Raw genomic sequence first — 21,577 nt, 5'->3', positions numbered from 1 at the left:
AGGAGATGACCGCCCAGTCCAGCAGCTTTAACCGGGGATTTCCAATGGCTCAGTAGGAAGAGATAGCTGCAGGATAGCAAGGTGCCTGCTCCATTGAAAGAACGCCTAAAGAAAGAGTTGGACAGAATGATCAGATTAGGAGTAATCAAAAAGGTCAATGAACCAACAGACTGGGTCAACTCAATGGTCATCACAAAGAAATAAGAATGGAGAGCTGAGAATATGCTGTGACCCTAAAGTGAGGAAATCATCAGTGAAATGTCATGGTGCCAAATACTTTACAAAACTCGATGCCTCACAAGGCTTCTGGCAGCTGAAGCTGGATGAAAGCAGCACAAGGTACTGCACTTTTAACACTCCCTTTGGACGTCACTGCTTTCTCAGACTGCCGTTTGGAATAAAGTCAGGACCTGAAATATTTCACCGAGCGATGGAGCAGATCATTGAAGATTTGGAAGGAGTTCGAGACTACATTGATAACATCATCATATGGGGGTCCTCAGCTGAAGAACACAATGAGAGACTTTGCAGAGTGATGGATCATATTCAAAGGTATGGACTAAAACTTAACAAAAATAAGTGTGAGTTTCGTGTGGAAGAAATACTCTTCCTTGGAGATAAACTGTCTGCAAGTGGTGTTCAACCAGATCAAGACAAAATACAGGCAATACTGAACATGCCAAGACCCACTGACAAGACAGGAGTGTTACGCATCATGGGTATGGTCAACTTCATGGGCAAATTCATTCCCAACCTAACATCAAGGACATCATGCATGCGTGAGCTTTTGCACAAGGAGAGTGAATTTAAACGGACAGTTAAACATGAGCGCGTGTGGCAGCAACTTAAGGACACACTGACCCTGCACCAGTGTTGTCATTTTATGGCCACAACAGGCTGAGCACTGGAAACCAGTTGCCTATGCTTCAAGGGCAAATCTGCTGATACGGACAGATTGAGAAAGAATGCTTTGGGACTAGCATATGGTCTGGAACGGTTTAATAACTATGTGTATGACTTACCATCTTTCACAGCTGAGACTTCCTCCCTCCTTTCCTTTTCTGTCTGGTTCAACAAAAAAGATTTTCCAATATGATTAAGATGAATAAAGTTTGGCCTCCATTACAAAAGGGATTTATTCTTATCACCTCCTCACGGCGGAAAAAGTATTATCTGAGGTTCTTCATCCACTAAATAATCTTCAAATGGGCACGCCATGCTCCGTCACTTCTCTAAAACCAAACTAACCTTCAACTACATCCTGCCCCAGACCAGGTTATGTTCAAAGAATAAGCTGCTATGGCACCTTAACATACCCTTAAACATGCTTCTGTTTTTGGAACCAAAAGCTGAGGTTATCCGCTTCCTTACCCTCAAGTCTTGCCCTGGTCTTCCGGGGGCCCTAAGCGAAATGTAATTTGAGGGCCCTCTAAATGATCAGCAGCACCAACAAAACGCAACTGTTGTTGTAATTTAAATGAGATCTCTCTATTACTACATTTTGTGAAAGTATTATTGTTGCTGCTGAAGAATTGAAAACAGTATATTGTCTGCATGTTGGATGCACATTTAGTCGTGCCAAACTAATTCTAAAAGTGAAAAGAAAAAAATATGAATGACCAATGTATCTTCTTTCTCTTTCGGCTTTTCCCATCAGGGGTCGCCACAGTGAATCATCCTTTTCCACCTCACTCTATCATGGACATCTTCTACCCTAACATTAGCCAACTTCATGTCCTCTGTTAAGACATCCATGTATCTCCTCTTTGGCCGTCCTCTTGCCCTCCTGCCAGGCAGCTCCATCTCCAACATCCTTCTACCAATATATCCACTATCCCTCCTCTGAACATGTCCAAACCATCTCTGTCTGGCTTCTCTGACTTTGTCGCCAACACAGGCAACATGAGCCGTCCCTCTGATGTACTCGTTCCTTATCCTGTCTAACCTGGTCACTCCTAAGGAGAACCTCAACATCTTCATCTCCGCTACCTCCATCTCAGCCTCTTGTCTCTGTCTCACTGCTACCGTCTCTAACCCATAGAGCAGAGCTGGTCTCACCACTGTCTTGTACACCTTTCCTTTGAGTCTTGCTGGCACTCTTCTGTCACACAACACTCCTGACACTTTCCTCCACCCGCTCCAACCTGCCTGCACTCGCCTCTTCACCTCTTTTCCACACTCCCCATCACACTGAACTGTTGACCCCAAGTACTTAAACTCCTGCACCTTCTTCACCTCAGCCCCCTGTAACCTAACGCTTCTACCTTGATCCCTCTCGTTCAGACACATGTATTCTGTCTTACTACGACTGACCTTCATGCCTCTTCTTTCCAGAGCAAACCTCCACCTCTCTAGCTGTTCCTCCACCTGCTCTCTACTCTCACTGCAAATTACAATGTCATCCGCAAACATCATTGTCCAGGGAGATTCCTGTCTTACCTCGTCTGTCAGCCTGTCCATCAGCATAGCAAACAAAAAAGGACTCAAAGCTGATCCTTGGTGTAGTCCCACCTCCACCTTGAACTCCTCTGTCTGACCTACAGCACATCTCACCACCGTCATACTTCTCTCATACATGTCCTGAACTACTCTGACATACTTCTCTGCCACTCCAGACGACCTCATACAGTACCACAGCTCCTCCCTCGGCACCCTGTCATACGCCTTCTCTAAATCTATGAACACACAATGCAGCTCCTTCTGACCTTCTCTGTACTTTTCCATCAACATTCTCAAAGCAAAAATGGCATCAGTGGTGCTCTTACGGGGCATGAAACCATACTGCTGCTCACAAATCTCCACCTTCTTCCTAAGCCTGGCTTCCACTACTCTTTCCCACAGCTTCATTGTGTGGCTCATCAACTTTATTCCTCTATAGTTGCTCCAGTTCTGCGTGTCACCCTTGTTCTTAAAGATCGGAACCAGAACGCTTCTCCTCCATTCCTCAGGCATCTTCTCACTCTCTAAAATCCTATTGAACAACCTCGTTAGAAATTCCACTGCTGTCTCTCCTAAGCACTTCCATACCTCCACAGGTAGGTCATCAGGACCAACGGCCTTTCCGCTCTTCATCCTTTTCAGAGCCTTCCTAACCTCATCCTTTCCAATCTCTGCTACTTCCTGCTCCACAACAACCACATCTTCCTCCCTTCTTTCCCTGTCATTTTCCATGTTCATCAGCTCCTCAAAATACTCCTTCCATCTTTTTTGTACACTCTCCTGAGTTGTTAGCACCTTTCCATCTCTGGCCTTAATCACCCTTATCTGTTGCACGTCCTTCCCATCTCTGTCTCTCTGTCTGGCTAGCCTGTACAAGTCCTTTTCTCCTTCCTTTGTGTCTAACCTGTCATATAGCTCATTGTAAGCTTTCTGTTTGGCCTTTGCCACCTCTCTTTTCACTCTACGCTGCGCTTCCTTGTACTCCTGTCTACCTTCCTCAGTCCTTTCTACATCCCACTTCCTTTTAGCCAACCTCTTCCTCTGGACGCAGTCCTGTACTTCCTCATTCCACCACCAAGTGTCTTTACCGTCTTTCCTCTTTCCAGATGACACACCTAGCACCTTCCTACCTGTTTCCCTGATAATTTCTGCTGTAGTTTCCCAGTCATCTGGAAGCTCATCCTGACCACTCAGGACCTGTCTCAACTTCTGCCTAAATTCCTCACAAGTTTCTTCATTCTGTAGCTTCCACCACCTGATCTTCTTTTCTGTTTTCCCTCTCTTCTTCTTCCTGACCTCCAGAGTCATCTTACACACCACCATGCGGTGCTGTCTGGCTACACTCTCTCCTACCACCACTTTGCAGTCAATAACCTCTCTCAAATGACCTCGTCTGCATAGGATGTAGTCCACCTGAGTACTCCTACCTCCACTTCTGTATGTCACTCTATGTTCCTCTCTCTTCTGGAAGTAAGTGTTGACTACAGCCATTTCCATCCTTTTCGCAAAGTCCACCACCATCTGTCCCTCCAGATTCCTTTCCTTCACACCAAACCTGCCCATCACCTCCTCATCACCTCTGTTGCCCTCACCAACATGTCCATTAAAGTCTGCTCCAATAACAACTCTCTCTCCTCTGGGGATACTCTCTATGACCTCATCCAACTCACTCCAGAATCTCTCCTTCACTTCTAACTCACAGCCAACCTGTGGCGCATACCCACTGACTACATTCACCATCACCCCTTCAATTTCTAACTTTAGGCTCATCATCCTGTCTGAGACTCTTTTCACCTCTAGAACACTGTTTACAAACTCCCCCTTCAGAATCACACCTACCCCGTTTCTCTTCCTATCAACACCATGATAGAACAGTTTGTATCCTCCTCCAATACTACGTGCCTTGCTGCCCTTCCACCTTGTCTCCTGCACACACAGTACATCTACCTTCCTTCTCTCCATCATGTCTGCCAGCTCTCTGCCTTTCCCTGTCATTGTGCCAACGTTAAGAGTCCCTATTCTCAAACCTATGTTCCTGCCTTTTCCCTTCTCTCTCTGGCCACGGACCCTTCTGCCTCCCCTCTTTCTTCGACCAACAGTAGTCAAATTTCCACCGACACCCTGTAGGTTAACAGCATCGGTGGCGGTCGTTGTTAACCCGGGCCTCGACCGATCCGGTATGTCTAAAGTGTTGTGGATGATTCGCATGGTTATTTTGGCAATTTTTACGCCGGATGCCTTTCCTGACGCAACCCTCTCTATTTATCCGGGCTTGGGACCGGCACAGAGGCAACTGGCTTGCAACCCCTGTGGCTAGATTGCAACCCCTGTGGCTAGATTTGAATGACTAATGTATATAGATATATATTTTTTAACGTAACATTGGGCACTCAACAAATTACATTCACAAAACTCCAACTTATTAAAAACAGCAACCTAATATCAAATCAAATATGAATAAAACAATCCAAAATAAAGAACACAACAGCTCAATGAACGGATTTTGGAAAGTCAAAGTCCTTCTCAGTCTGAAAAGGACCTCTTTGCACCAAATCCATTCTTACTGGATCAGAGAGTGTGGTTGGCCATTCAGCTGGACAAATTGGATTTGAGGTTGGTGGAGTTTTGGATCCATAGGCTCCTCCTCCATACACCCCTCTCTTGGAGCCTCTGGAACATTTGAGACATAACTTCAACAAAAGCAAACAGTGAAAAGTCAAACACTCTCATCAAATGTACATAACAGTTGCTGTGACGCTGGAAGCAGAATGTTGGAAAGACGTGCCTTTACTTTTGTGTGTGTGTGCGCAATTGTATGACAATTTTTGAAGTAATAATGAAACAATAAGTTTGATAAAGGTTCCATATTGGGTGAATTTGAACTTCCCAGCAGCAGCATATTTTTTCCCTTTCAACAGTAGATGTGGTGACAGCAGTTTCTTCTGCAGCTAAAAAAACAAGAATTATTATTATACAATAATCACTGATAAAGCTAAAAAAATAACTTTAGAAGAATACTACTAATAGTTTAGTGGCTCATTTAAAATCTGTGTGCAGGTTTTTCACAATTTCAGGATCTTTTAATATATTTATGAGAGATTTATTGTTTGATTGTGTATTTGCACAAGATCATATTTATTTATTTAATTATGAACAGTTTGGGACTCCATACTCTTCAGCTGCTGTTAATGAAAGAGGGGTTATGCAGACACTGTTTTTTTAAATTACTTTACAAGCCATTAAAATGACCTGAGATGACATCTTCAGTGATGTCAGGAACATCTTGGGATGTGGACGCTGCACCACCTCCAATACTTTTTGATACTTTTTCAGAGCAGAAGAAACAGTCAGCTGAGATGGAACTGTGGAAAACATCATTTTTATGTAAAACCAAAACTGCAAAATACAAATAATAAATAAATGTACCCATTTATAAATAATAAATGTGAACAATACATTGAGGATAAGTGGAAATATAAGCATTTATACACTTCTTTATCTATTATTTTGTATGTTCATAATTTTAAAATTAGTACTTTTATTTATTTATTTTTCATTTATGAATGAGAATCTTTAGTTCTTATTTGTATTTGGCAGTTTTGATTCTCCATATTTTATGCCAATGCAAGATTTTAAGACACATTGTTGAAAAAGTCAGACTACCTGACTGTCTATAACAGATAAACAGCAGTTTTTATACTGACATAAACCGGAAAATGCAGACTGCAATAAATATGTGTAGCAAAACAATGAAACAATACGATAACATGAGTTAAAACATTTTTCAGCCATCATACCATTATCATGATTTACTTTTCTCTGCTCTCTGCCGTTTTGGAAGGTCATGTCTGACTTCATCTTGGAAACTTGGGTATCAGAATTATTTTCGAGTTTTCCATTGGAAATTACGACGTGCAGTCTTCACCTCGGATCGATTAGTATTTTACGTAAATCGTGCAGCTGCACAGAAATACTGGATAATAATGTAAAAACACAGCCCCAACATCCTCCAAACTTACCTTGTGATTGATGTTGAAGTTCTTCATGTTTTTCAGCTCCTGATGGATAAAGACTTGAAGTTGTCTTGTCGCTTTGATCAGTATGACAAAATGCGCTCGTTTTGTTTTCTTTTTCCCAACTTTATTGAAACAAATGCGCTCGCAAATGCACACTGTGCCAGGCTCAGATGCAATGATGTTGAATTGTTGCTAAAAGAGTGGCGTAACGTCATTATTTGGGTTGCCAGATTGGTTCAGGTGTGTTGAAGGGTGGGATCATTAAAGTGCAGGCAACATTCTTTTTAGAGCGCACGTTGGTACGGAAGTTCTATGAAATGGGTTGCCAGATTTGGGCCTTTTTTATTTTATTTTTTGCGCCACTTCGGGGCCCTGGTGGTGATGGGGGCCCTACGCGGCTGCGTAATTCACGTATAGGGAGGGCCGGCCATGCTTACCCTCAAACTTACTGAGGTAACTCACATAACCTGCTTTCTGGAACAGGGCCCTGGCCTTTATGGGTGGCCGTGGTGTAGTGGTAGGGCGGGCGACCTATGATCAGAAAATTACAGGTCGACTCCCGCCCATGTGTTGAAGTTTCCTTGGGCAAGACACTGAACTGGTTGAAGGTTGGTGCCAGTGTACAGCAGCGGAGCCACCATCAGTGTGTGAAAGTCTGTATGAATGGGTGACTGGGTGAATGGGACTGTGACTGTAAAGTGCTTTGGGCCTTCGAAGAAGGTAGAAAAGTGCTGTATAACTATACACCATTTACCATTTATGTGAGAGTGGCAAGAAGAAAGCCATTTCTTAAAGATATCTATAAAAAGTGTCATTTAAAGTTGGCCACAAGCCACCTGGGAGACACACCAAACATGTGGAAGAAGGTGATCTGAAACCAAAACTTTTTGGCAACAATGCAAAACGTTATGTTTGGCATAAAAGCAACACAGCTTATCACCCTGAACACACCATCCCCACTGTCAAACATGGTGGTGGCAGTATCATGGTTTGGGTCTGCTTTTCTTCAGCAGGGACAGGGAGGATGGTTAGAATTGATGGGAAGATGGATGGAACCAAATACAGGACCATTTTGGAAGAAAACCGGATGGAGTCTACAATAGACCTGAGACTGGGACGGACACATTGATCCAAAACATAAAGCAAAATCTCCAATGGAATGGTTCACAAATAAACAAATCCAGGTGTTGGAATGGCCAAGTTAAAGTCCAGACCTGAATCCAATCAAGAATCTGTGAAAAGAACTGAAAACTGCTGTTCACAAACGCTCTACATCTAACCTCACTGAACTTGAGCTGTTTAGCAAGGAGGAGTGGGCAAATATTTCAGTCTCTCCATGTGCAAAACTGAGAGACATGCCCCAAGCGACTTGCAGCTGTGATCACAGTAAAAGGTGGCGCTACAAAGTTTTAACTTAAGGGGGCTTAATAATGTTGCACGCCCAATATTTCAGATTTTAATTTGTTGCAGAAATATACCATACATTTTTTTCTACTTCATGATTGTGTCTGTCTGGTTATGACTTTTCCCTAACAAAATGAAGAACCATACTGGAGATAAGAATTTTTGTTAGACTTCTGCAGAAGGAGAAGACCGTCTGTCACAGCGCAAGGTTGTCACAGAGGAGTTCTGCCTTCACTGTGTATCCAGTCTTGTTTTATTGGTGGCCGTGGGTGATAACATGAAAGTGGGTCATTTAATCAAGCAATACAGGAACATCATATCTTGTATAATCAGAATTTTCACGTCATTGTTTTCTTACTGAAAGATAGAACTGAGATGATCAGATTATGGTGATAATAGCATGTAAGCAAATCATAATTACATAACCCTAACAGTATCCCACTTGTTGATTCTTCACATAAAAATTAGTTTTAAATCTTTATGTTTGCAGACTGAAATCTGGCAAGAGGTTGAAAGTTCAATGGGGCCAAATACTTTTGCAAGGCACTGTAAAGGTTTGTTGTTCAGATGAGCCCTAACCATTTATGAAGTGATATTTGTGCCACCACATTGCAAACAGAAGTCACAGTTTTAAAATTAATATTTTCTAAATTGCAAACAAAACGTTGAGTCTTAAAATCGAGACTTTTAAAGTTGCAAAAAAAATGTTAAATGTTTGCTTCCAAAATCTTTATTTCCCTTTCAAAATTCTTTTTTGCGTTTGCAACATAAAGATTTTCAGATGAGTTGTCTCTCATCTTGCTTTCTTCCTATCTTTGATTTTGCTTTTCTAATTTTCAGTTTAGTGTGACATATGTGCCACCAAACAGCCAATCACAGATAAGAAGATTGATGATGTGTAGATTCTATCTTATCAAATTGCTATATTTATCTAACATTGAGTCTGCTACCAAGTCTCAGACGCCAAACCGGCTCTTTTACCCTCCATTTTGCAATCTTTGGCTAAAGAAAAATTTTTTTTTAATCATTTTTAAAATAATTAATACTTTCTTTTAGCATTGATTTTTAGTCAGATTTGTGAATTTATGGCTGAGGATCTTCTGAAACCGTCAAATAAACTATGAAAGTTTATCTGCTGACTTACACTAAACAGGCCTATGTGATCTTTAAATCCCCCGGAGCAAAGTATTTGTAAAAAGTTGTGTTTGACTGGACACATTTGGCCTGCTTTAAGTGACCCAGAGTTCGTTTTCCTCGATAATCCGGAGCAAATTTTCAGTCTGAATACATCCAAGCATACCCTGGTCCGGGACCAGAAACCGTTCTTCGATCCATCTCTGGAGGTGGCCTCAGAGTGTTTCCAATAGGACTGAGCTTCTTTTCACTCCGAAGTTCCTGTTTCTGTCCTCGGAGCAGAACAACTGAACCAAAACGCCCGCTGTAGACGGCATGAACAGAGTAAGAATGAAGTAACATTTGAGCCGCGGACAAATAGAAAGCAATAATGGTTGTGTAAGCAAACAGTAAATAAAGGTTCAACTGCTTACTTGTTGGAGCCTTTTAATTGTTTATTCTAACACTGCTGAAAACTCTCCTTACATGCTTTTCTGTCTCTCATTACACAGCACGCGCCCGTGACGTCACCCTTAAAGCTACGTGGTAGTTACAGAATTTTCTTTAAAAAATGCCATAACACCACAACGATGTGACACAGCAACCCTTTGAAATGTGGTCTGATGAATGCTGACTCATTAGAAAAACCTTTAACTTGATACATATTGTTTCTCACTGTTTTTCCCTACAATCTATACGTCATAAACACTTACCAGCCTACCTTCATACCCTCACACACACGGTTAAAGCACACACAGAACGTCTCCTTACCAGTAACTGCTTTGCAGCATGCCTCCGCCGTACCAAAGTAACAACTAAAAAGTGTTGTTCCTGACGTTCAAAACTGATAATCAAGCTTTGGTTTGTAACAGAAGAGGCCGCTTGATGCCAACACACAGCAAACGCAAGGTTTTGGACTTGATGCGGAACAAAGGATTTTCCCAGTCTGAATACACCCTGTTTGGTAAAAAAAAACATTTAAAGGACATACTATCTTATGCTGCTCGACAGTTTTGGATATGATTAACAGCAGTAGTAAGTAATGAAAAAATGATGGCTCACCAAAGTAGACTTAATGCATATAGCCAAAAATTTTACATATTTAACTATAGTTAATTTTTACTTTGAGTACATTTGCTTCAGCAGATTATGTTGTGTTGCAAAGGGTTTCTCATTTTTAAGAACCTGTGTGGTTTGTCTAAAGTAAAAAATTATCCATGGTGAAAAAATGCTATTTTCTCTTTATATTTCAACATTTTATTCATGAAAGGAACTGTAGTTCAGATACAAATTTTAATCGCAACATAAAGTTTAACAGATGTTGTCTTTGTGCAGCACCCGTTTCACAGTGAGTCACCTCTAGCCATGGGCAGTTCAGAGGGCAGCCTGCAGACCACGGTGGAAGAAGGACTTCGTTGTGGGGTTTCCCGGCTTTGTGACCTGAATCTACACAGCACCAACCCCAGACATTCCTTGTGCCCATCAGGACCACCTGCAGCAGATCAGGGCGAGCCTTTGCTGAAGAGACGGAGCACCACAACCACCCACCAGGCCTATCTGAGGCACAAGGAGAACCAGAACAGTGCTAAAGGCAGCAGCATGAGTGCTGAATGCCCTCAACAGGACTCAACAAACCATTCAGTTGAGGTGGTGAGTGTGAAGAAAGGAAGCCGAGGATACTGCCAGCCCCTTAACAGCGAACACTTGTCGGAGATGCTGAACAGCCTCTCCTTGATGTCGTTGTTCATCCCCTGCTCACTGGCACCAACATTAATTAAGAAATGGAACAGCACAGGCTCTTTGGTCCAGTCTAATCATTCATCCCAGAGGTGTCAATTTTACACCACTGATTTCTTATCCAATCCCTGGACAAAGGGAAAGGCAAGGGGAACAGAAGAAGACAATAGTGTGACAGCCTATGACGAAGAAAGCAGAATTCATCCAGCAGACTTGAGCTCCAGGAAAAAAAGATGAAAAACTTGTTGCTTCTTTGTAATTGGACTGTTAAAACATTGGAATCTCTGGACCTTGACCAGGACAGGGAGAGACCTCCTAACGTGTACTGTGAAATGATTCTCCCTTTTTGGTGTTCTGTTCTGTTTCTTGCCTCCTCAGATTTAGCTACTCGGGATATGTCTTTAAAGGCTTCTTACTCCTGTTTTGCACAGGACATTTGATTGCTTTCCAATAGGTTCAACAGTCATTAGGGGGGGGGGGACTTTAAGCACACCTACAATTTCACTTTGGTTATTTATATTTAATCTATTATGGCAGAATATTCTAAAAGGTCAGTAACATTTTACTAAAAAGTATAGCTACGGTGGAGTTAAACTACAAAAACGTAGGGCTTGCCTGACCTGATGTACCCCCAACCTTTGTGCAAAAATACCTGTCAGTCTTGGACCTGAGGAAAACTCTGAAGCACATTTTGTGGAAAATGTAATTTTTTTACAGCTAGCTTTTGTTTTATCAGTTTGTTTTCCAAATCTCCATGATTAACTGTAGTATTTACTCATCTCCACTTTAGCAGATTTGGTGGGTTATTAAAATATGAAAAAAAGATCTTTTTAAATTTAATCTTTAGTCATGTTTTTTTTTGTCGTCAGGACTGTCTCCATGATTAAAATGGGACCCAGACAAGAAAACTTGCAAATGGCTTTTTGGAAGATAAAATAAATCAATTAAAACCAGGTGATTGCTGCTTTGATTAAAATTGGGAAGTTTGTTGGAATGCTTAGCCACTTTTAAGCTATGGACACACTGGGTATGTGAGGCTTATTCAAGAACAGAGATTCTTGAACGCATTAATAGCCCATGGTGTTCACACTGGACAAGATGGGAAAGGCTTCTTTTTTGCTATTGTTTACTAACGCATATTTGCCACCTACAGTTGGAAGAGGCCTGGGGCCTGTTTCAGAAAGGAGGTTAAGTGTAAACTCTGAGTGCGTTAACCCTGAAATCAGGGAAACCCTGGGTTTTCCGTTTCAGAATGGGAGGTTTGTTAAACCAGAGAAAGCAGAGTAAGTCAAACCCGTTTCTGAAAGAGAGGTAACTTATACTCGGAGTCAGTGTCCATGGTTACTTACGCTGTGAACCTAACCTGGTCGGGAGCAGGTTTTATTCTCTAAACTCAAGGTTTCTGCCGGTCCCCTCCCCTTTTTAAAGACGAAGCGGTATTTTTTGCTTTAACCTTCATTGCCCAAATTTCCGTCACACAGAGACAAGTGACAAGAATGGCTTGTCCTTTTTTGGAGGACCCAATAGACGAGGAGGCTGCATTAATTCGTAGAGAATTACATTTACGTCGTGCGAGGAACTTGAGACCTAGACTCGATTTTTTTGTCATTTCCCCATACGTTTTTGTTTGAGCGTTACCGTTTTTCGTTGCAGTCAATTACATATATACAATGAAAACAACATTAGGTATTGCTATGTAGATGTTTCATATGTTAAATATTTTCAACAAAGCCTACATCCATGACATGCTCAAATTTGACCTGATTGAATTATGTTTTTATACTTCATTTCTAGCTGCTGCCATGTTCTTTTAATTCCTGCAGGATTCCATCTACATGAAAATGAAATCAGGGACATTGAATTAGATTAATGTCACAATTACTTTTAGGAAACACAATTTGCTAGTACTGCTTAATTTCTTAATCCCATATAAACCCATACCACTTGATCAATACAAGGGTAGACAAAAGTTCACTTTTAAAAACACAATTGCATGTATTAATATTAAACTGACCAACATTTGCAAGAGGGGAAGGTTAATAAAAAAAGTCCTCTAAACATTACCGACGTTAAATGCATCCCCCCCCCCCCCTTAATGCAATTACACCACGAATAACACTGCAAAAGTACACCTAAATATCGCCATTTTTATTTCACACCTTACGCTATTTAAAAAGTTATTACAGCCAATATTTTATAACAATGATTTAAATGCAAACTTGCGCATTAACTTGAGCAGCTATGTTTTCCCATGCTAACTGTCTCTGTTTTGCAGATGCAGTGGTGTTGCTTTTCCTCTGGAATATGTGCTCATATTCACTGTAACTCTGCAGCAGCACGTGAAGTTCAGCTGGTGAAAAATACGCAGACCTCTTTTTTTCCACAGTTGCCATGGTGACTCGTAATATCTGCGCTCCATTGATAATGGCTTCTTGTAGTCGCGGTGCGCACGCTTAACTCCGAATCAGTCCACTCAGAATTGATTGACCTAACTCCGATCAGCTTCTCTGAAACAGAAAACTCAGAGTTGTTAATCCCTCGATTGACCAACTCAGAGTTCAAGTTTAACCTCAGAGTTGGTTGAACCTTCTTTCTGAAACAGGCCCCTGGTGCGAAATGTCGAAGCAGTGTACATCTTGTCAATCTTGCTTCAGACTTTTTCTTTCACAGCTCTATTCCAATACATGAAAGACTTGGTGTCATATAATACCTTTCAGGCACAAACTGCAATTATTAATTTCTCCTCCATGAGAAATTATTTTAAAACAGTTGGCTTTTCCATTAGTAAAAAGGAATGCTATCCACGTCACTACCAAATCTGAGTCCGTGATTGGTCACAGTTTACATAGTTGAAGTTTCATCGGGCATTCAATGGCCACGCATTTTGTACGTAGAGCCAGAAAGCACTCTTAATATTGTGCGTAGCTACACGTGAACGCAAAGGTTTTGGAACACTTAAGCCTGTAACGCGCATTTACTCGCTTTTACTTTGCGCAGTGTGTTTACAATAAAAGGTCCAAGGGTGGTGTGACCTCAGCTTCAGAGTGAAAGGGCTAAAAAATAGTAAATGAAAAGCAAGGTCAAACAATATCAGCAAATAATACTCTGATACCAACAAAGTGTCAGCAAAATTCCTTTCCAATTTTTCAAAACAATGTGCTCATGGAATTAGTTTCTGCATTTTACAAGTCTGTTTTTCAGTTTGTTTAAACCAGCGGGTCGCGTGCCTGGGCTGGCTTGCGGAGACGGGGCGCCGGTCGGGTGGTGGGCAGCTCATGGGTTCTGGGGGCCCTGGCTTGGTCCTTGGCCCTTGTCTCGGTGCCCGGTGGGCCCCATGGCTGCCGCCTGGTACGGCTAAGCGCTCCTGTCCTGTGGCCCGGGGGCCGGACACTGGGTTCGCTTATGCTTCTGGGCATTGGGGGGGCCCCTGTAGGGGGGCCTTCTCTGTGCCTGGCTGGTGGGGTGGGTGATCCCCTCTCCCCCCCCCCCCTCCTGGGCTGCCTGGGTCCGGATGCTGGGGGGACTCCTGGCCTGGGGGGCTCTCCTCCCCTCTCCTGGTCTGGGTGGTCTGGCTGGGTAGGATCTGGTTCCCCTTATGAACACACGGTTCACGACGGCAGCATGCATGTATCTCCACCCCCACGTGCACGTGCACACTACCACACTGCTCCCTGTCTGCTTCATCCCTCCTCCTCACCCACAGTGTATTGATGGACAGATATTTTTCGCTCATCTTAGTGTCAGATTTTCACCTTTGATGTAATATTTGTCTTTCCAGCAGATCTGGTATAATTGTTACAGCTTAAAATAATAACTTATTCAAATCAGTGCTTGTATCCCCCACCTTTTCACCTTTCTTCCTTTTACTCTCTTCCACCCCCCCCCCCCTCACATTCTTCCCCTCTCCCTCCCCACACACACTAAATGTAACAAATAAATAAAAGGAAAAAAATAAACCAGGGGATGCCCACACTTTGGGCATACAAGCTACTTTTGAGATGACAAGCTCCAAAAGTTATATATACATATATAAATATAATTTAAAAATATAATTTATATATATATATATATATATATATATATATATATATATATATATATATATATATATATATATATATATATATATATATGTATATATATATATATATATATATATATATATACACACACACACACAAGGTTCGGTGCTTGGCCCACTCCTGTTCATCCTTTACCTCACTCCCCTTGGGGACATCATCCGACAACATGGTTTAAATTTTCACTGTTATGCTGAAAACATACAACTATATGTCTCCACCAAATCCATCAGCTCCACCACTTACTTCACTCAAACCCGCTGTCTAACAGACATCAAAACATGGCTTGAGCACAATTTTCTGAAACTCAACTGTGATAGGACAGACATAATCATAATTGGCCCCAAAACCATCACAAAATCCATTCCAAGTTTTTAGTTAAATTTCAATAACACCACGCTTTCTTCGTCACCAGTCATCCGTAACCTTGGGTTTCTCTTTGACACTAATCTATCACGTGAACAACATGTTAACCAAATCACTCGGTCTGCCTGTTCCCACCTGAAAAACATTGCCCGCCTCTGTTCATCCCTTTCCTTTGCTGCTGCTGAAACCTTCATTCATGCCTTTATTAGCTCCCGGTTAGATTATTGCAATAGCATACTCCATGGTACACCCTCCAGAATAATAAATAAGCTGCAATACATTCAGAACTCTGCTGCCGTCTGCTCACACACACCCGCCCTTGTGAACACATCACCCCCGTCGTTCAGAAACTTCAGTGGCTCCCCATCGCTCAGCGTATCAAATTTAAAATTCTCCTCATCACTTTCAAAGCCCTTCATAACCTGGCCCCACCCTACCTCACCGTTCTCCTCCAGCGTCACACCCCTTCCCGCTCTCTGCGCTCGTCCAATGCTAACCTTCTGTCCTTCCCCTGTCGGACCAAGCATTGATATTGGGGAGACAGAGCCTTCTCCATTGCTGCTCCAACCCTATGTAACACTCTGTCCCAACATCTCAGAGACTGCGCTGACCTCCCAATTTTTAAAAAAATCACTTAAAACTCATCTTTTTAAAAAAGCTTTTAATCTTTAATCTGTCTTCTATGTTTTTATTATTATTTTTATTGTATTAGCTCTGTTCTTATTACTGTTTCTGCTCATGTGTTGTAAAGCGTATTTGTGTGCCATTTCAAGCGCTGTACAAATAAAATTTATTATTATTATTATTATTATTATTATTATTATTATTATTATTATTATTATTATATAAACAAAAAAACGCCCCTCTCACCCTTCTTACACAACCAGAGACCTGGGGGCTCGTAGCGCAGTATCTTAGCTGTTCATAGCACTGCGCTTTTCTGGACAGAGAGGTCTGAGGGCTTTCCAGGTATTTGTTGTAGCCACTCCTCCAGCTTGGGGGTTACTGCTCCGAGTGCTCCAATTACCATAGGTACCACTGTCACCTTCACTTTCCAGGGCATCTCCAGTTCTTTTCTGAGTCCCTGGTATTTCTCCAGTTTCTCATGTGCCTTCTTCCTGATGTTACCATCGCTTGCCACTGCCACATCCACCACAACGGCTTTCCTCTGTTCTTTATCCACCACTAATGTCTGGTTGGTCCGCCATTACCATTCTATCAGTCTGGATCTGGAAGTCCCACAGGATCTTTGCCTTTTCATTCTCTACGACCTTCGGGGGTGTTTCCCATTTTGACCTTGGGGTTTCCAGTCCATATTCTGCACACATGTTCCTGTACATTATTCCAGCCACTCGATTGTAGCGCTTCATGTATGCTTTCCCTGCCAGCATCTTACAGCCTGCAGTTATGTGCTGGATTGTTTCAGGCACCTCTTAGCACAGCCTACACCTTGGTTCTTGTCTGGTGTGGTAGATATGAGGCTCTTTTGCTCTGGTGCTCAGGGCTTGTTCCTGAGATGCCAGGATGGGTGCTTCAGTACTGTCATGTAGGCCAGCCCTTTCTAGCCATTGGTAGGACTTCTTGATATCAGTCACACTTAGTTATGGTCCGGTGGTACATCCCATGCAGGGGTTTGTCCTCCCATGAAGATCTGTCCTCCAGCACTCTATCCTCTGCTCTCCATTGTCTGAAACATTCACTGAGCACAGTTGGGGCCTTGAGCTTCATGTATTCATGCATCTTGGATGTTTCATCCTGGATAGTGGCTTTTATGCTCATTAGTCCTCTGCCTCATTCCTTGCGGCTAGTATCCAGTCTCAGGGTGCTGGATTTGGGATGGAACCCTCCATGCATGGTGAGGAGCTTTCGTGTTTTAACATCAGTGGTCTGTATCTTTTCCTTTGGCAATCTTATTTTTCCTGCAGGGTTTCTGATAACTGGCAGTGCGTAGCTGTTTATTGCCCGGGTCTTATTTTTGCCATTGAGCTGGCTTCTCAGGACTTGCCTAGTCGTTGGAGGTATTTAGCTGTGGCAGCTTTCGTTGTTGCCTGCTCCAGGTTGCCATTTGCCGGCGGAATTCCAAGGTACTTGTAAATGTCTTCAATGTCTGCTGTTGTTCCTTCTGGGAGTGAGACCCCTCCTGCATGGACTACCTTGCATCTCTTTGTTGCCATCTGGCTGACCGAATGACATCCCAATGTCAGTACTGTAGATAATGGTGGTGTGGATCAGGGAGTTAATGTCACGATAGCTCTTAGCATATAGCTTCAAGAAATCCATGTAGAGGTCTTGTTAATTATTTGGCTGAGGGGGTTCAGACCCATGCTGAACAGCAGTGGGGACAGAGCATCACCTTGGTATATCCCACATTTCATGGACACTTGATGTTGTACGGCTCCAAGCATTCAGTGATCCACGTGTCTGGCATAGGCTTATTTCTAATCAATACAGGCTATGCACAGGTTGGTGTGTCGTGACCTGCAGTCTTGAGCGACTGTTCTGTCAACCAGGAGTTAGTGTTTGGCTCCTCTAGAGTCTCTACCACTGCCTCTCTGTGTTATGCTCATGTATTGATCCATGTGCACATTTATGTTGGTTGAAATGATGCCTGACATGAGCTTCCATGTTGTGGAGAGACAGGTTATTGGCCGGTAGTTGGATGGAACTGCACCCTTTGAAGGATTCTTCTGTATCAGGATTGTTCGTCCTTCCGTTAGCCATTGGGGTTGAGTCCCATCTCTTAGCAGCTGTTTCATTTGTGCTGCCAGGCGCTCGTGGAGTGCGGTGAGTTCTTTAGCCAGTAGCCATGTATCATGTCAGGGCCTGGTGCTGTCCAGTTCTTCATACCTGAGACTCTTTCCTGGATGTCTGCCACTGTGATGGCTTCTGGATTCTGTTCAGGGAGGTTGCTATGTTCTTTTCTCAGAGAGACCAGCCACTGGTCATTGCTGTTATGTGCTGTCTCTTTCTCCCATATACTTTTCCAGCACTGTTCAGTTTCTAGCCTTGGTGGGTCTGCTCCACTGTTGTGACCTGCAACTGAGTGTACATTTTCGCAGAATGAGTTGCGAACAGCCTGTTCTCTGTATCTCTTAGGTACTAGCATTCTCATTGTACATCTTTGAGCCTCTGGCAGCTTACTCGCATCGTTCAGAGTTGCCTTGATTTTGGCATCTAACCGTTCCTTCCATGGTGGGTATTGTTTTCTCCCATGGTTTCTCTTATAGCCAAGCATCTCAAGGATCGCTGCTGAAGTGTAAACCAGTGGTTTCTGTTATTGTTGTGGTAGGAATTTCCATCAATGCTTCATTCACAGTTTCAAGAAGACTTTCAGGCGGTACATCACTTAACCGTTGTAGCTGGTGTCGGGGTTTCCTGGTGTTCATTATAGACATGATTTTGTCTTTCAGGTCAGTTGCTGCCTCGCTCAGCGTATTTGTCGTTGGGGCTGTGTACCCAAGCTCAGGGTGGGAGTGTGGTATAGCCTCCTCTCTGACATTCTTTTCTGGCTATCCCGTGATATTGCAATTGTATAGGAGTTGCCGTTTGTGGATGTTCGAGCATTGGACTACCAGTGGGTTTTGAAGCATCCATTCACTCCACATTCTCTGCATGTAACCATTCTGGGTGAGATTACTTGAGTAGTAGCATTCTAACAGAACCTTGTTCTCACATGTAGTCCATTTCCGTCTTGTTCCAGTAGCCCACTTTCCATCAGGGTGCAGACCTTGTTTGGGCGGGCGACGTCTGTTGCGACATGACATGTGGTTCATTGTCTCTCATGTTGTGAGGTAGGCATTGGCGTTAAGGGTTTTGCCCTGGAACCCTCCCTGGGTGATGTTAATTGCTCACCATTGTTCCATTGTTCCATTGTTATGGTAATTGCCCCATTTTTCATTAATTGTTCATTTGGAATCGAACCCTGCATGACAGTCCTGCACCTTACCAACTGAGCTACCCAGGTTATTAAATGAATATATAGATAGATAGATAGATAGATAGATAGATAGATAGATAGATAGATAGATAGATAGATAGATAGATAGATAGATAGATAGATAGATAGATAGATAGATAGATAGATAGATAGATAGATAGATAGATAGATAGATAGATAGATAGATAGATAGATAGATAGATAGATAGATAGATAGATAGATAGATATTAATAGAGATGTTCACAGGGGTTAGGGAACAAAGAATCCTGCGAATCCACATAATCCACAAATACAAAGAGCCACACCCCACCCCTACGGCCGAAGAATGTCCATTACCCATCCTCACTTATCAAAAACCCTTCTGAAACATTTATAATGCTTTATATAACATTTCTTAAAGAACATCTGAATATTTCTCAATATAAAGAGGTTTTTATTCAAAGCTATAGACTGTACCGTAGCATACTTCATTACGCACATTGGGAGTGTCTTTCTGTAACTCTGTGCCTTAAAACCAGGAGCCTGTGCTTCCTCAACCAGTTACGTGATGAAGTGTGAGAGGTCCTGCACTGCAATTTGAGCGTTGCTCCGTCCAGAAGAGTCTGGTTTCCTCCATCATTCATTCATCCGGATGACATTTATTCTTTGCAATTATCTTTCTCAGCGTACCAGGATATTTTCCGGCTGCTTTTGAGTCAGCTGATGCAATTTCTTCGTGCAGTGGCAAACTCCTATTATAGCAATTCAGGAACAGGTGGAACCAATTCTACTGGCTGTTAAATATTCTTTTGTAGCCGGCAAGGAAGCCGGCTGCCCCCCTTCCTCAAAAATTTGTGCAGCACCTTCCTCAGATGCAATATTCTCATACAAGCGTCTTGAGTTGTCTAAGCTTTTGTAATGAACCGAAGGAGTCACGTGACCGGATTAAAAAAAAAAAAACTGTGAATACGTGAAACCGTAAATAGTGTAACGTGAATAAGTGGGTTTAATAAGGCTAGAAACTGGGTTTATTTATCTTTGATGGGCCGCGATCTCACGCAATGAGCCCCCCTGATTTAAACAGTTTAGGACAGTAAGTGTTCAAAATTCATGTCCTGTTGTAGGCCTTCTGGTTATTGGTATTCAAACAAACCAACTCTGTGGCTTAACCAACTTGGTGCTCATGTGGTTGAGTGTCTGCCCCAAGAATAGTAGGTCATGGGTCAAAATCGAAAATCGCACCAAATTTTTCTAAAAATGGGACCCGACGCCTCCCTGCTTGACACCCAATATTAAAGAGTTAGATTGGAGGGTGGGTTAAACCGCCAAATAGCTCTTCATTGGGGTTGTGTCTGCAGCTCATCCGCCAAGGGATGGGTCAAATGCACATAACAGACTTCACACATCTAGGTGTGTGACTACCAACAGGACTTTCCTTTCTTTTCTTTTTTTTTAAACTACCAGCATATTTGAAGTCAAAATCATACTTCTGCCAGAATAAAATAGAGCACTATGATGACCCATGTGACTATCTGTATGGGGACTATCTTTAAAGGAGGATACCTGTATGTCTATTTTTGCATTATGTGATTAATAAACATTTACTTGACCCAGGTGTTCTTGACTGTAGCATGAAATAAGAAAATAGATAATGACAAAGAATGTTCCTTAGACGTGTAACGTAATACTTTAAACACTTGCTGTTTTGATAAAAAAAGGAAGAAAAGTTGGAATCCTAACCAGGTAGACCTCAGGTGGACTTATATGCACTTAACACAGATGATCACACACACTGACAGACAGTCTGCTCATAGACAACCAAAGAAACACCCTACTGTGTTTTGACATCAGACACAAGAAAACCTCAGTGCTGAAGTCCTTCTCTAATTTGTCATGTTTATTCAATTGTAATATCTCCCTTCTCGAAGGAAGGCAGAAGATTAAACAAATTAAATTGATTGAATTGATTAAATTGACAACCCAACTCTATTTGAGATATGCAGTATATGCACTGGATGTACAGTTAGATATATGAGACTTGTATAGATAGGATATATGGTGAAAAGAAAACTGTATTTATGAATATATGTAATTCAATAAAATGTCATTTAAATTTAAAGGTAACCAGAAGGAGCAAGATGTAATCCTTGTTTGAAATTGTGAGTGGAATCAGTTTATTTACACTTCCCCAATCCTGTTGTTTTTCCCTTTTGTTTTCTTTTCAAATGCATGGGGTTAACTTTTGTTTGTTTGAAATGTCATTTCTGTGTCATATAAAAAAATGAGATAGCGTTTTAACTGCTGACTCTTGGTGGTGTTCATTTCCAACATCTACATCATATTACAGATAGTCCTCCTTTAATTGGTTTTTGATGAAACATGGTATACTATGTTACCATGTGGGAATAATGTTTTCATAAGACAATCTTTCCCTTATTGACATTGTTTCTCCACAGCTCTAAAAGATCACAATAGATATAGTTTTTTAGATGTTTTACCCCAAACA

General features: G+C 42.1%; 1 protein-coding gene across 4 annotated transcripts in view; it reads left to right on the top strand.

Annotated features, from left to right (window-relative positions):
- Positions 1 to 21,369, top strand: part of cacna1ib (calcium voltage-gated channel subunit alpha1 Ib) — a 439,141-nt gene extending 417,772 nt beyond the window's left edge. For 3 of the 4 annotated variants that reach the window (XM_023954667.2, XM_078943263.1, XM_078943351.1), the window contains one exon: positions 10,308 to 21,369. In XM_023954667.2, coding sequence (XP_023810435.2) covers positions 10,308 to 10,946 — 639 coding nt within the window. In that variant the 3' untranslated portion in view covers positions 10,947 to 21,369. The remainder of the gene's footprint in view (positions 1 to 10,307) is intronic. The other variant, XM_078943410.1, reaches the window with a different exon arrangement.
- Positions 21,370 to 21,577: the final 208 nt, after the last annotated feature.

This window comes from Oryzias latipes, chromosome 1 (genome assembly GCF_053564925.1).
Source record: "Oryzias latipes strain Hd-rR chromosome 1, Olatipes_Hd-rR_3.1".
Lineage (NCBI taxonomy): Eukaryota > Metazoa > Chordata > Actinopteri > Beloniformes > Adrianichthyidae > Oryzias > Oryzias latipes.
Note: the sequence above shows the minus strand (reverse complement) of the source record. Positions and strands in the feature narration are given on the sequence as shown.